General features: G+C 40.7%; 3 protein-coding genes across 3 annotated transcripts in view; 2 read left to right on the top strand and 1 right to left on the bottom strand.

Moving 5' to 3' along the window:
* The window catches only part of LOC104502125 (arylamine N-acetyltransferase, liver isozyme-like), a 967-nt gene extending 403 nt beyond the window's left edge, over positions 1-564 (top strand). Inside the window, exon 2 of the mRNA XM_010146050.1 lies at positions 1-564. Within this exon, the coding sequence (XP_010144352.1) occupies positions 1-564 (564 nt within the window).
* A 4,365-nt stretch (positions 565-4,929) lies between these two features.
* On the top strand, positions 4,930-5,802 carry LOC104502124 (arylamine N-acetyltransferase, pineal gland isozyme NAT-10). Its single transcript, XM_010146049.1, has one exon. The coding sequence runs from the start codon at positions 4,930-4,932 to the stop codon at positions 5,800-5,802; it is 873 nt and encodes a 290-aa protein (XP_010144351.1).
* A 6,322-nt stretch (positions 5,803-12,124) lies between these two features.
* Positions 12,125-15,358, bottom strand: part of MPHOSPH6 (M-phase phosphoprotein 6) — a 3,912-nt gene continuing 678 nt past the window's right edge. The window contains exons 2-4 of the mRNA XM_010146048.1: positions 14,200-14,290; positions 12,957-13,054; positions 12,125-12,512 (exon numbers count right to left, since the gene is read on the bottom strand). Of these exons, the coding sequence (XP_010144350.1) occupies positions 12,368-12,512; positions 12,957-13,054; positions 14,200-14,290 (334 nt within the window). The 3' untranslated portion in view covers positions 12,125-12,367. The remainder of the gene's footprint in view (positions 12,513-12,956; positions 13,055-14,199; positions 14,291-15,358) is intronic.

Raw genomic sequence — 15,358 nt, 5'->3', positions numbered from 1 at the left:
CTGCTGAAGGTGGTGATCAAGGGAAATTCCTACATAGTAGATGCCGGTTTTGGCGGTGCCTACCAGATGTGGCAGCCTTTGATGCTGATTTCTGGGAAAGACCAACCCCAGATGCCCGGCATCTTCCGCTTCATGGAAGACAACGGCAGCTGGTACTTTGAGAAAGTGAAAAGGAAGCATTATATTCCTGAGCAGAGTGACTCTTTCACTGATACTCCAGAACTGGGGAATATTAGAAAAATATATACATTCACTCTCGAGCCACGACACATAACTGATTTTCAGGAGCTAAACACGTACCTGCAATTGTCTCCAGATAACATACTTCAGAAGAAGTCAATCTGCACTCTCCAGACCACTGGAGGGTTTTATGCCTTAGTTGGCTGGACCTTCAGTGAGATGAAGTATAACTACACAGAGGGTGTGGACCTGGTGCAGAACACAACTCTTACAGATGAAGAGGTTGAGAAGATGCTGAAAGACAAATTCAATATAGTGTTGGAGAACAAACTCATACCAGTAAATGTTCGTGGCTTGCCACCTAATTTAGTGGACACAATCTAATTCCAACGCTGTGGTAGATGGGTCTTTAAAAATCCAATACGAAAAGTACGAAAAGTACTAAAATTAACATTAATAACATTAATCTATTTCTGAATTTGAAGTGATCAGATGAACACAACGCTTGGTAAATTCAAGTACATTGCTAATTAACTGCATATACCGATTGCATACCTTTTCTTGAGCTTCTCCTTCTTTAAGAAACTGAGACACCTTACTACCTCTAATTTGGTCATATGGAAATTGCATTTGACTCCATAACATTTTGTTCCACTTCTCTGGATCTCATTTTATTTCAGATATATTTTGTGGCAAAGGAGACCAAACTGATACAGAAGGAGCAGCTGTGTAACCATTTTACACAAAAGACCTCTAACCTTCTTAAGTGTTATTTCCAATCTTCTTCTCAACCCAGTTTTACAAATTATCCAGTTCTTTTAACAGTCCGAAACAGAAAGCTAAGCTGAATTTGGCTTTCAAAAAGACCTCATAAAAAAAAGCAAGGTTAAGACTTTCTCAAAACAAGCTACTGTTAGGTGCCGATTAGCTTATAATGAAATAAAAGACTTGAGTCCTATTCCCTCACCAGAAACTGAGTTAAAGGGAGCTATTTATGCAAGGGCACTTAAGCCTCTCCCAAAACTCTTTGAGTGTCCAGTTTTTCTGAGTCTGATTGTGCTGTGTCTGAAATTGAAACAAAATCAGTAGAAGCTGATACAAATCAACGGTTCTTAAAAATCAGACTTTTGGTATTAAAAACGTAAACAATCAAAATTAGATTAACCTTTGCAAAGTAGAATCTAAACTTTTGGGGCTTAACCCTCCTGCAATGTCAAGCAGGTATGACAGTGCTATAGCTAAAGCTCTTCATACTTATTACAAACAGCATTCCACACAAAAGCTATCTTAAGAAATACTGCAGATGCGAAAGAAAACATTGGGGAGTTAGGACATGCCACTGGCCACAGCACGTTACGTCACACAACAGCCTTTTTACTTTATGATGCCTGTGTCAGGTCCTGTACAGGATGTGTCAAGAAAAAGGGTGTCAGAAGAGCATCAGTCCTCAGCCAAAGAAAAGACTTTGATTCTTGTGCTAGTCAACCACAGACCGACGGGGCACCTGATGTGTCTAAAACTCACGTGCTTTCCCAGATTCTGTCTAATGGCTCTTTGCCTTCTCTATGGGGACCTCCAACTTTGCCCCTCTGTCAAACGGAGACGTGCTTTCCAGAGAGAGAATTAAATAAACAGCCCTGCAATACTTCGAAGATGCTGAAGACCAAGTTTTAGAGAGGAAATGCATTACTTTGTTCTCACACCCAACATACGTGGTGTACATAAATATTTGTCATGGTACTTGTTAGGTGTGGCAGCTCCAAAATAACCACCTGCTGTAGTTGAAGCAGAACAGATTGAAAAAGTTCCTTTGTGGGCAAATAAGGGTCAATTTGTGCATCCGTGGAGCATGGGAACATGCAGACTGCAAAACCTTGGCAATTCAGTGCACCCACAAGGAAGCAGATGACAACCCTCCACCGCAAAGTGCTGACTTGCAAAATAGCAATAATTTAATTTAAAGAAGTTACAGAGCCATTTTCCAACTGTCTACTGTAATTAATTTACATGGAAAACAAGTTCAGTCTGGTCTTAACTAGGGGAAAACATAAACATCTACTAATAGAGAAGAAACAAAGTTTAATTTGCTCATGGATCAGTGAAGTCCAAAAATGTGTGTTCATTTTGGGTGGACTCTGCACTTCCTTGGCTTTTAAGATTCAGGAGTGAGGGCCAGCGGAGCTTAGAGGAAGACAACCTTCACAATTTGTATCTACTCCTGGCTTTACTGACTACTGCCCCACAGAACAACCCAGAAGCTGAACTCATCAATAAATAAATAAGGTTATCTTAAGAGGTAAGTTTATTTTCTTAAATAAAACTCCCAACAAACAAACAAACCCCTTGGTTTCTTTAGGATGGTAAAGGTCATGGGCAATAACATGAACAATATTCTCTTTAGGAAAAATGTTACAAAAATGTGTGGATGTAAAGCTAAAATGCTGCCTAAAGTCCTGCTAATCATGGACTCTTAAAAGAGGACAAAACAGCGATAACGCAATTTCAATTCCTCTCTGTCACTCTTCAGGAGGAGATTCACTGGACTAGGAGAGAGATCTTTTTGTTTAGATACAGCAGTAAATACAAACGTAGAACTACAAACTCTTGTTGGAAGTTATTCTTCTAGATTTTTAACTTCGTTTAAAAATATTGGAACTGCAAAGGAAGCAAAGGAGCAATCTAATAATCAAAAGATTCTGCTTTATGGGAATAAAATTGCAGTCCTTTAAAAACAACTTAAAAGAAATTACAACCTGTGGTTTGTGTACCTCAGAAATCATGTGCTGATGTATTAGGATAAAAGTAAATAGATAAAGTCTTTTAAAAGTGGAATTGCTGATAGCGTGTATAGTCCTGGTAAGGAATATTTTTGTATGAGCACCTTCATTTGCACATTTAGAAACAGTCCATTAAAGTTCTTCTGTGGGTCGTTTTCTCTGCATAAATGATAGCCACATTTGTAGGACTACCTTTTCAGTATCTGGCTTTTCATCTAATCTGCTCACAGTTCAAAAGAGCAGTAGCTTTCATCTCCTATAGTTAAGATCAAATGCTGACCAGTCACATTATGGAGCTGCAGAAAGAAATTACAGATAATATAACCTCGAGAACCAGCTTTATGCTGGTGTGAGCCATTTAGCATTCACAATTTGAGCAGTAGGATCGGATAGACTTGGATTCTGCAGATCAACAGAAAAAAGTGCCAGAAGCCTTATGTTCTACTTAACAAATATTACACTGAGAATATCCTCCAACAATACAGTTAAGTATCACTGGAAGCTAAATTCTTTTCTGTAGAAGATAACATGCGGTTTTTCATGGGGCTTTCCATTCACTTTGGACAGCTGCTTCTATACTGTGCATATACACGTCATGAATCTGTCACCGAAAATCAGCTTGAGAAATTCTAGTCTGCAGTAAACATTCAGTGGTTCACTCTGAATTTATCTGAATACAATAGGCTTCCTGAGTCGCTAATATTAAGTGTCTAAACCTCAGCTTACTGTAGGCACAAAAGATTTCCAAGTAGCTTTGTGGGTTGTCAAGAAGCTAAGTATCTGCAGTAATTCTAGACTGCTGAAATGCTTAGTGCTTTCTTCGCAAAGGTGCAAGCCTTCAAATCATTTTGTGCCCAGCTCCATACCCAAGCAGATGATCTACAGTGTGTTTTACAAACAGCATCTATCAGACACCTACGGAGTCTCCAGCTCATAACAGTGGCCAGCAGACTGCGACAGGCCATTGCAAAAGCCAGGTGACTGTGCGTGACTTCGCATGGTGTTACAAAGCAGAACATATGTTCCTCATCCAGCAATCTTGTTTTCGAGGGGTCCTACCAAGGCAGGCCAGGAGGCAGGCACTGCTGGAGCCAGGACAGACCAGGGATGCAATCCACAAGGCTTTGGTAATTCTCAGTTATGCCTCCTCTGGAAGCAATAAAGTGAGTTTTGAGAAAGCCCAGACTACAGAGATGTAAAGCAGCCCCTGTCCATTTTCAGAGCACTCTGCAAGACACAGGGACAGCGTGGAATAGAGATGTACTCTCTGTCTTTGACGTCACTTGCCTCTGTTCAGATTCATTATTCCAACAGCAAAATGAGCTCGGGCAACACTCAAAGCAGACAAGAGACTCACTGGTTTGCAACAACTGTTTTTTTTCAGTTACAATTATGTGAAAAAAACTTGGCACTTTACAAAACATGCAGGGACTATCATCTTTACTTTCTCTAAGCGGTGAGTGGCGTGTAACAAACGAGCAATCCATTTACCGTCATGTAGATCAGCGGCAGATCACAAAAAGAATATGTGAACCCCGGCTAAAATTATCCTCACTCCAACCGGCAGGTGACACCGCTTCCCCCACTGACACTCCTTTCCCCGAACAGCAGATTTAGACCAGTTTTCCTGAACCCTCCTGACAACTCCCTAGCATGATCTTACCTTTCTTCTTAAGCTCGCTGTTACAATGCAAATACAGCAAATCCCTGTTTCACAGCCACCACATACCAAGCTGAAATTGCATCAGCTCTTTGCCATAGGGATGTCTCTAAACAAAAAACAAACCCCCACATGCACTGCTCTTTCCTCGGGGAACCCTTTGATAGGAATACTCGTTACCTTTAAAAACTGCTCTGATGAGGTTCAGTAAAGCATCTTTGCTGGCAGCAGCCTGGGCAGGTTTTTACAGCATCATAAATCACTGATGTAAAGAAACAAAATCAAAACACAATTCCTTCCTTTACAGGTGACATGAACCTTGAAGAGTATTTTGCAAGAACTGGATATAAAGGTTCCCTTGAAAAACAAGATTTGGAAACCTTAACTGACATATTCCAGCACCATATCCGTGCTGTTCCCTTTGAAAACCTCAGCATCCATTGCGGGGAGAAAATTACTTTGGAGCTGGAGCACGTTTATAACAAAATTGTGCGGAGAAACCGGGGTGGCTGGTGCATGGAAAACAACCAGCTGTTGGGCTGGGTCCTGAAACGCCTGGGGTACGACACCAGCTTTCTGGGAGCCTATGTGTTCAATCCACACCAAAACGCGTATGCCACCATCATGACCCATCTCCTTGTGAAAGTGGTTATTGATGGCAAAGCCTACATCGTTGACGGAGGCTTTGGTGTATCCTATCAGATGTGGCAACCAATGGAGCTTGTGTCAGGGAAAGACCAGCCCCAGGCTCCCGGCATCTTCCGCTTCACGGAAAAAAATGCCATTTGGTACCTTGAGAAAATGAGACGGAAGCAATATATCCCCAATCAAAATTTCTCTAATTCTGATCTTCTGGAGAAAAAAGAGTGTCGGAAAGTTTATATGTTCAGCCTTGAGCCACGGACAGTGGAAGATTTCCGTTTCCAGTGCACGTACCTTCAGACCTCTCCAGATTCCCTCTTCACAAAGAAATCCATCTGCACCCTCCAGACCACTGATGGGTTTCGAGCGCTAATTGGGTGGACACTCACTGAGACCACATACAACTACAAGGAAAATATGGATCTGGTGGAATTTGTAACTCTTGAAGATGAAGAGGTGGAGAAAACACTCAAAGAGAAATTCAGCATAACCCTAGATAGAAAACTTGTCCCAATCAATGTCAAAGGATTTTACACAATCTAGATAACCAGAAAAACCTCCAGTAACGCTATGTATGTACAGTAACTTCCACCATCTGCGCAATCACTGCTGTAAGATTATGGGATTCTTTTGCAGGCAATTGAAGGAAAAATACATTAATACCAGATTAAAGTGAATTTCACTCTGGGAAAAATAGGAATTTAAGACTCTTCAGTCAAGTAAGATAGAATTATTTGCTGTGAGATGACTCAGTTCAATTCTTGGCACAAATGTACGATCTGATTTGAATCTGGTTATAAACTTGAGCAATAAATATGTCTGGGGAATTTTGGCATGCCTGTAGCACATAAAAAGGAGTATGGATTATTAATTGTGGTATCTGCCAACACATTTTCTATGGCTATTATAGGGAGAAAAGTAATCTGTAAGCATTTAGACAATGAAGTGCACATTTAGAACTCCATTTTTCACAAGATCTAACCACTCGCAGCTCATCTCACTTCTCTACCTTTAATACAAGTTAAAACAACGTCATCTTTGAAAGGAGCATCAGGAAGCATAATGCATTCACCATCATCCTTAGACAAAACATCCCTTTTGTCAAGCTACAGTAAACTGCCTGAAGTAATTTTTGGTATGTGTTTTCTGGTGATGCAAATTGTGCATATTGTAGCATTACTGCAGCTACAAGCTTTGCTTCTTCTAAGTAACCATCCTGTAAAGAGTGAATGGTGCTTAAACACCACAACCAGCTTAGATTTACTTCTATCCCAAAAGGGGGAAAATTTGGGTTTTTTTAGCATTGCAAGTTATAACAAAGGTAGAACAACGAAGCTAACCCCGCTGTACCCTAAATTTTGCCCTCTTTGTGTATAGCAAATACGGGAATCCATATGGTCAGCCTGAACGAGCACCACTTAGCACGGGAGTTTCAGTGTCACAAGTGAGTTCATTTGTCTGTATCAAAGTGAAAAAAATCAAGGAGCCAACCAAATCAAAAGGAATCTCTTTCTTTAGAATTATTTCACAACCACATTTCCCTTCCCCCCCCACCCGCATTTTCTTCCCCAAAATGCCCAAACAAGGAAACCACTGAGAAAGGGGAAACATTCTCAAATGCACCAAAAAAACAGAAGTAACCTTTCTTTCCAGTCTATGATAATCCTGAGTATTGGTCAAATGTTGATTCCTCCCACTGATAGTGTACCTTTTTGCTCAAAGACATCATCTGATAATAAATCTCACAAATGCTCCAAGTGTATACCTGAAAATAAATAAAAGAATGCAAAACCAAGAAGAGCTGCTGTAAATACAGCCTCTCCCCCCAGCTGCACGACTCCTGCACGCACCATTTGTGTGGTAAGTGACGTCTGTTCAATCATGCTATTGATCTGCTGGCCAACCGTCCCCACCACAAACTTCGTGAATCAAACAGGCCAATATTAAACAAATCTGACAGCAGGGTTGGAAATGGTCCTACAGGTTCCTGGAAAAAGCGCTTGTAGGCTGAGGAAGATGACGATCACTGAAGGGGAGGCCCAGTAGACACCTCCTCTGCTGGACTCAGCAGCCAGCAGCTCTGGGCTGACCAGCCATGGTGACAACTGATGGCCTGGGTACACACGTACCTGCACAGGCACAAAGAAGCAAGAGCTAAGCAGGAGGCAGTAGGGGATGCTGAAAAGATCTTACTGAGGTGGGAACACAGTTTTTCTATAAATAACAGAACTAAGGGCTTTGTTCTCTAATTTCTGTTCATATTATACTCTCATACTAAGGTCCCATTTAGGGTTTTTACCCCTTTCTGAATGATTGATCAAACTAAAGTATTCTCTGAGACCCCAAGGAACATTGCCAATATCAAAACACTTACCTCCTCCATTCCAGCTGGCAGAATTTCTCACCTGCCTTCGCACAGGTCCATATTTCTCTAGGCAATGAACTACTTCTGGTGCTGCAGCTGCTTGAGGACAGCCATTAACAGACTGGTTATTCTGCCTCCACACATCTCTAGAGATGTTTCTGCTTTTGCTCCCAGGTAATTGCTCTATTATGGTGTGCAAATGTTTCTTGGGCAGAAGTCTACAGACTCAGACTGCCATTTTTAACCACGTTTTGATGGGACTCATACCAGATACCCCCTTCTACTATTCACTTCTTGCTGAAGATCTGCAGGGCTGCTAATGACTGAGGCTTCAACCCTCTCTCTAACTCCATCTGCTGACAACTGCTCTGTGAGTGGGATTTTTCTTCTCAATGCGTCAATTATAACCAGGTCCTCACTGTGCAACGTCAGATGACAGGAAGAAATGTCAACACATACAGCTGAGGAACAGTTTCACAGTTTAACTAAGGCTTCCCAAAAGCTGACAAAAACACATTATTGAGGCGTGAACGCCAGACCTAAAATGTCTCAATGGTTTGAGAGAAGAATGGTGTAAATATAAACAAACCCAAACAAACCCAGAGGCCTCATGCTGGGGGTTCCACTAACAAGGTATTATTGTAGAAGACTGTGCTGGTTTTGGCTAGGATAGAGCTAATTTTCTTCATAGTAGCTGGTATGGGGCTGAAACAGTGTCGGTAACAGAGGGATGTTTCAGTTCTGCCAAGCACGGCGTACACAGAGTCAAGGCCTTTTTGCTCCTCACCACCCCCACCAGCGAGCAGGCTGGGGGCACACAAGCTGGGAGGGGACACAGCCAGGAGAGCTAACCCCAACTGGCCAAAGTGATATTCCACACTGTTTGACAGCATGCTCAGTGTATAAAACTGGAGAAGGAAGGGGGGAAGTTTGGATGGTTGGTGTCTTCCCAAGTGACCGTTCAGTGTGATGGAGCTTTGCTCTCCTGGGGATGGCTGAACACCTGCCTGCCCATGGGAAGTGGTGAATGAATTCTGTGTTTTGCTCTCCCTGTGCATGCGTGGTTAAACCACGATAAAGGCAGATGCTCTCCCAGACTCAAAAGAAAAGAAACAAGCAGGTCCTTAAAGCATCAGCTCTCAGAGAAACTTGCATTCACATGCAGAAGGGCAACACGGGATGTTTGACATCCTTCACCACCACTATGCTTTATTAACACTCTCTGAGAAATGTTTAATGAGAGCCTAAGCTATTGTGCAGTTCTAGTTGACTTGTTGAAATGAAACAGAACAAACTCATATAACCCCCCCAGCCAGGACTTGTCTAATTCCAAATACAATTTAAAAGTGTGGTATTCCAATTAACAAAAAGATGAAACAATTTCTTCTAAAGTCTGAACGCTGGATTAAGTCCCAGAATCCCAGCACAGCTGCCCATTACACATACAGGCAATGCCCAATGGCAACGACAGCCGTCTGCGGTTGTAGAGTTGTATAATGGAGGGTCTATTAGAAAACAAGACACAGAACAGAAGAAACACAGTTCAAACTCCACAGCACCACTGAACATCCTCCCCTCCTTCCCAAAGAGTCAAAGTTTAATCAGCTCATGCATTACTAAAGGGAGGAGATAGTATGGCTCACTTCAGCTGGACTCTGGTCCTGGACTTTTTAAGATCCAGCACTAAGTAGAATAAAAGGAGAAACATCAGCAAGAAAGATGAAAGTTGTTCAATACTTGCAAATTTCCAACATCAGCAGTTATTACAGAAATAAACAGTCAGCCAGTCAAAGGGAGGGAGGTGAAGTCAAAACTTCACCTGACAAGAGACTTGCTTAAACTTAACACTGTGAGCTGTCAGCGAGCAAAAACTACAGCACACACTTCGCTTTGTTTGCTTTAATAGTACCTTAGCGTAATCGGCACAAACGCTTCGAGTGGCTAATAACTCTTCACCAGTTAAATTCTGCAAGTAGCCGCTTTCTTCAACAAAAATGCTTACCACCTATCCCACCCTGTTCTCAAAAAAGAAATGCTTTTCATTTAGAAACACGACCACGTGGGAAAGTTCTACAGCTTAGCAAGTTGCACATGAAAATGCATTTGCATTTGAGACTGTCAGAGCTGAGAAAGCTTGAATTAATGGAGGTTTGCATTATGAATATTTCACTGCTACACTTACATCTCTGTCAAGAGTTCAAGCACAGATTTTATACAGCAGAGCATTTCTACCTTGGCTAGGAAGCTAGAGCTAGACTTAAAATACACACATACATATATATATATGTACTTATAAGGATGGAAATATAGACAGGTATTTCAGAAGATCCCATCATAAAACATCAGCTTGTAACTTTGGGCACTGAAAAAAAGTCATGTAGGGCTGATCTTTAGTTTTGTTTTCCTTATAATAATGTACTATGAATGGTGCTTTTAAAGGTGCATTTTACACACTCCCCATGAATAAGAGACTGTGCCAAAACCCGTTAGTCTGTTTTAGCGTAGCATTTCCATAGCTCACCCAGCCACCAGCTGACCACGAACAGCAGAGCACCCGGATTTAAAGACAATACATCAGAATTTATTGCTTCTTCCCAGCTGGTGTTGGACATATTTAGGAAACAGAACCACCCTTTCCCCTTCCCAAGTTCCAAACCCGTGGATTTTTCTAGGAAGCTGTTTAGAGTTCACTCATGCTCTTTACCCATGCACCATGCCGCTCACACTTCCAGCCGTTCCTGAGGACACGACCTGAAATTAAGGAGCTGCATATGGCAGAACACCCTTTCACTGTGCAGAATCACCCCGCATTGGACTGATCAGAGCTCTGCAATGCAGGAGAGCTCTCTGCATAGACTCTTGGCAAAGAAAGACTTCACACGGAGTTATCCAAGCCACTAATCATTATCAAAATTACCCAAAAGCTCCTTTACATGACACCACTGGAACCTTCGAGTCCACAATGTCTCAGAGCATGCATTTGCAGTGACATCTCCTGGTTGCTGGTGGTTCATGAGTACACACTCTCCCCCTCGACCATCCAGCACAGCTGTGCAGAAATCCTCTCTCCATTGAAGAAACGTGTTCAGATAGAGTGGAGTCATTTTCCTACTAATAAGCAAGAAAGAATAATGGGATATATTCTGAGTTTTTCTTGTGATGACCAACAATAAATCATTTCTTAGTTCAGGTCACATCTTCCACAGGAAGAAAAATGTCTTGCAATCATTAACTTCTTTTCAGCTAGCAATAATGTATGATCAGGTTTTAAGTAATTGAACCAGCAGCATTTAATTAGCTCTGAAAAACTATCTCAGATCATGAATCACAGACTTTCCACCTGTATGAGGTCCCCTTACTAGGTTAAAAGTGTATTTCTCCTTCCATGTGTGATCCATCTTGAATATCTAATGAGATGCTCTTGATACATGGATTACAGTTCCTGTATCACACACAAAATACACTTTCTTTGCATAACTGAGTTTCATGTCTTGCTTCACGGAGTTGCTAAAAAAGAAAAAAAAAAAAAGCACCTCGTGTCCATTGCAGAATGGCCACGACTTGCTTCAATTTAACAAATTCCTCTTTCTCCAGAGTCAGCACCAAGGATGAGTAACTTAGACATCTACTTGGGGAACTGAAGTAACAGAAAGAAATATTTCCTGTTGAAAGGCAGGATACAGAGAACTGCTGTGGTTTCAGACAAAACCACACTGATATTTTTCAGCAGGCCCAAGCACTGACTGACCAAAGAGCAAGATGTTTCCATCCTAGTATTACTGCAGATGCCTTCACTACAGGCTAAACAAAGTCAGTGCAGTCAACTAATATTTGGGAACATCTGTGGCCTGCACAAAACACGATCACTTCTTATATCAGACTATTAAGCATCATTCTTTACATGAAATTAGCTAAACCACAATCATTAACCACAAAGATAACAGTTTTTATTCAGCTTTCAAGTATGTTTCTGAAGCCGTTACTATGCTTTTATCACAAGATGTAGGTAATTACAAGATTGGATTTTTTTTTGCTGACAAAGAGGCAAGATTAACAAACTTCTTTTGGAAGACAGAAATTAAGATTCACAGTCTGCTCAAGTGTCAAACTGTAATTGTTGCCCAAGATTTGGCTTGCTCTTAAAAAAAAAAGTTTTTAGTACAAACTCCTCTTTTTAAAAAAACTTTTATAGAAAATAAAATTCAACAAAATGGACTTTATCGCTCCCTTCTTTTCCCATCTTATTTTTAGCACAGTAAAAAAAAAAAAACCACCAAAAACCAAACCAACATGTTTCTGCTGACTTTTTTCAATTTGAAGACAGCAAAGATTTTCATTTTCATAATAAACACAGCAGTGAAAGCTGAACTGCCTTACTGGATTGGACAAAGCTCGTCCTCACTCAAAACATTTCTTTCAGATGTTATCATAAATTGTAAATAATGCTGCTCTCGATTGCATGTGACACTCAATCTATGTTATGTACAACATTTAAAAAGACTGATGGGATCAGTGTCCCACACATTAAAAGCTGCTGAGAGAGGGAAGGATGTATGACATCCATTATATACATATCCACGCTGAAAAATGTTTGTCATGTGGATGGTAGAAATTTCGTAAGAACAGACTCAGATTTACAAACCTATCCTTTACATTAAATAGCGGAAATTCCAAACTATCTCCGGTTTGTGGTACTATAGCTGGTAGGTACCATTTCTATGAGCTCCAGTTGTGCAGCTCACATTAATCCTGAGGTTTTAAGAACTTTTTCTTAGCTTTTTTGCTAGGTCTTGTATTATTATTCCCATCTTCATCTTCATCCTGGAGTACACTCTGGTCTCTCTTTCTCAAGAATTTCTTCCCTATTGTTCCCACCAATGTTTCATATCTGTAAAGATATAAAATTTACAGCTCTTACTAAAAATCACAGAAAACAGCAGTGGAGCATAAATTTAATCAACGATTTAAGTGGTGTAAAAAGGCTGATCATCAGAAGCTCAAGAAGTGCAAGTACTATGTGATCGCTTATGCCATCGTTATTCATACCGATAGTTTGCACTTGTCAGCAATCTGGAACAAGGAGGGAATTAGCACAGAATACCTGGATATCAAAGGGCAGAAAACCCCTATGAGACATTTTACCTTCCCAAGAGATGGAGATTCCACTGAATACACACCAGAATTCTTGGAATATCAGTTCTGTAAAGTACCATATCTATGGTTTCTCTTTTATTTTAGTTTGTTTGCTTTTGGGGTTTATTTTCCCCACACATAATGCAGTAACACATCACTTTGCTACCTAATATTGATTATGACATAAAATATAACTTGCCTTCTGGCCATTTCTTCATCTGACACATCAGCCTCCATTTTATCATCCACTTCAATTTCTTCTTCCTTGCACCCAGAGTTCATTTGGATCATTAACTTCTGAAAATGAAGAAAGACATAGCTTAAACATGTAACCCTGGAACAATGGCAACTATGCTGAAATTCACTGTAGGAGAAACACATAAAAGGTAAGAGTCAAATTCAATAATTATCTGCTGTTCCCGGTCAGGCTGTAATGAAAACTCACAAGGAAAAGACAACGTGCCATTGGGAAATGAGGCAACAGAGAGACAGAGTTTTCAGTGAAACTCTCAGTTCAAACATCTTCAAGGGCACAACAGTTATCTTCAGGAGACCAGAGAATTAGATCATAATTAACTGCAACCACTTGCTCCAAGAGGCTGCAGATGCCCTGGCAGTGTTCAAGGACAGGCTGGATGGGGTTTTGAGCAACCTGCTCTAGTGGAAGGTGTCCCTGCCCATGGCAGGGGGGTTGAACTGGGTATCTTTAAGGTCCCTTTGAAAACAAATCATTCTATGATTCTATTTTTTCATTGTGATGTTACCACGTAATCCTTGAAATGGTTTTGTTAAGGAAAAATATCTGCAAGCATTTACAATTAACTACTAGTAAAAACTGTGAAGCAGTAATATGCCACGTCACAGTGAGAGCAAGTTCAAAATAACTAAAGAATCCACTAGTAAATCACCTTGCAGAGCCTTTTGCACACCTCTTAGTCTTTCCACCTTCATCTTCTTGCTTCAGTTCAGTGGCAGCATTTTTATTACTTTCCCAGCGTAGTTCTACCAGCATAAATCACGCCAGAAAGAAATTTAAAAAGACTCTCTTGCCTAGAATTTTTACTTTGGAACTTTAAGCCCTTACTTACACAAGTAAGTGTTGAATAATTAGGGTTGAATGTTTGTAGGATTGGACTCTAAATGGCAGGACGAAAAGCAAACAATTGTTTTGGTGAGCAGCATGTGGGACAGTTTCAGGGAGGGAAAATCTGCAGGAGTCACGAAATTACTGACCATCAGCACAAGGAGATCAAAAGCTTCTGTTTACCAGATGCTGCACTGATCAACGTTTTGGTTTGACTCATGGACTTTCCGTACCTAGGAGGATTTATGGAAGGTGCTGCAAAGGCCAAAGAGCATGCAGTGTGAACACTCAAATCCCCATCCCCAAGGGCTTCAATCCTAATGTGAGATCACATCAAAACAGAACATTTGAACAGTACCTCAACTTCTGGATTGAATCCTTTGAAGGACATTCTGCCATAAAGTAGATCCTCACATGGCATAAAGCTCCTCTCTTCTATTATAAAGCTCCTGCATGAAACCCCAAACCCAGCATTTTATCAAATGGTGTGCTTTAAAATAATCAAATTAAACAAATGCAAAAGCATTTGCTGTCTTCCCCCTGCACAAATAAACAAAACCACAGTGTATTTTAAACGATCAAATACTTTCTGAAGCTTAATTGCACCGATAAATCTTTCAATTCAAGGAGCTTGGAGTGCTAAGGAATACTTTTTGCCAGTAAAGCTGTGCCAGTTCCACAAGCAAAATTAACTCTCCTGACAAAAAGCACTCTTTGCTGGTATGATTCCACCTACATTAATGCTTTTGCCAGAATAAAAATACCACATAAATATCACTCTCCAGGTGGCTTTACTACACCAGCAAAAGCTTCTAATTAATTTTTCATTGTGATGTTAGACCTGGCATTAGTTGAAGCTGTCAGGATATAAAACACTGTGTAATTCTCTGTTCAGCGGTGAAAGATTTCCCCTTTCTCCCTCCTTTTTTCCTCTTTTAATAAGCATGGAGCGAGAAAAGAAACATGACCCTGAGGTGTTCATAACGCATGCATTAGATAAAAGTACTTCCGTGAATTGTTCCATCCTTCTTTTCCTCACACACATATGCCCCTCTTCCCTCATCCTCTTCATCTCCCATGTAAAACAAACTCCTACGATCATAGGAAGTGAGGCTGAAGAGATCAAGCTCACTCTTGTAGCTCAAGGTAGGATCAGTTAAACATGTACCGTGAACGGCAGAGGTCCACCTAACCTGTCCTCAAAAGACTTCCAATGATGAAGAATCCAGTCTCTCCTTAGGCAATCTATTCCAGTGCTTCAATAGCCTTATTGTTAGAAAAATTCTCTCAGTGTCCAGCCTGAGCCTTCCTTGCTGCAGCTGAAGCCCAAATACCCTTTTGTCATATTCACTGACAGTAATGGGAAATAGTTATCAACAACCGTGGATCCCAGATTTTTAAAAAATTACATATGTTCTCTCTCAATGGAATTTTTGTCCTCTTTTGAAAGGCCAAAAATGGAGCAATTTTAGAAGTAGTTCTCTTGCTATTTTAAAGCATCTTTCTAAACAGCAGGA

Source organism: Buceros rhinoceros, unplaced genomic scaffold (genome assembly GCF_000710305.1).
Source record: "Buceros rhinoceros silvestris isolate BGI_N320 unplaced genomic scaffold, ASM71030v1 scaffold3512, whole genome shotgun sequence".
NCBI lineage: Eukaryota > Metazoa > Chordata > Aves > Bucerotiformes > Bucerotidae > Buceros > Buceros rhinoceros.
The sequence above is the reverse complement of the archived record's forward strand: the minus strand, read 5'-3'. Positions and strand labels throughout refer to the sequence as shown.

What these genes read in the sequence shown, in the direction of transcription:
- LOC104502124 (XM_010146049.1), top strand. Translation starts at nt 4,930, where the DNA reads ATGAACCTTGAAGAGTATTTTGCAAGAACTGGATATAAAGGTTCCCTT.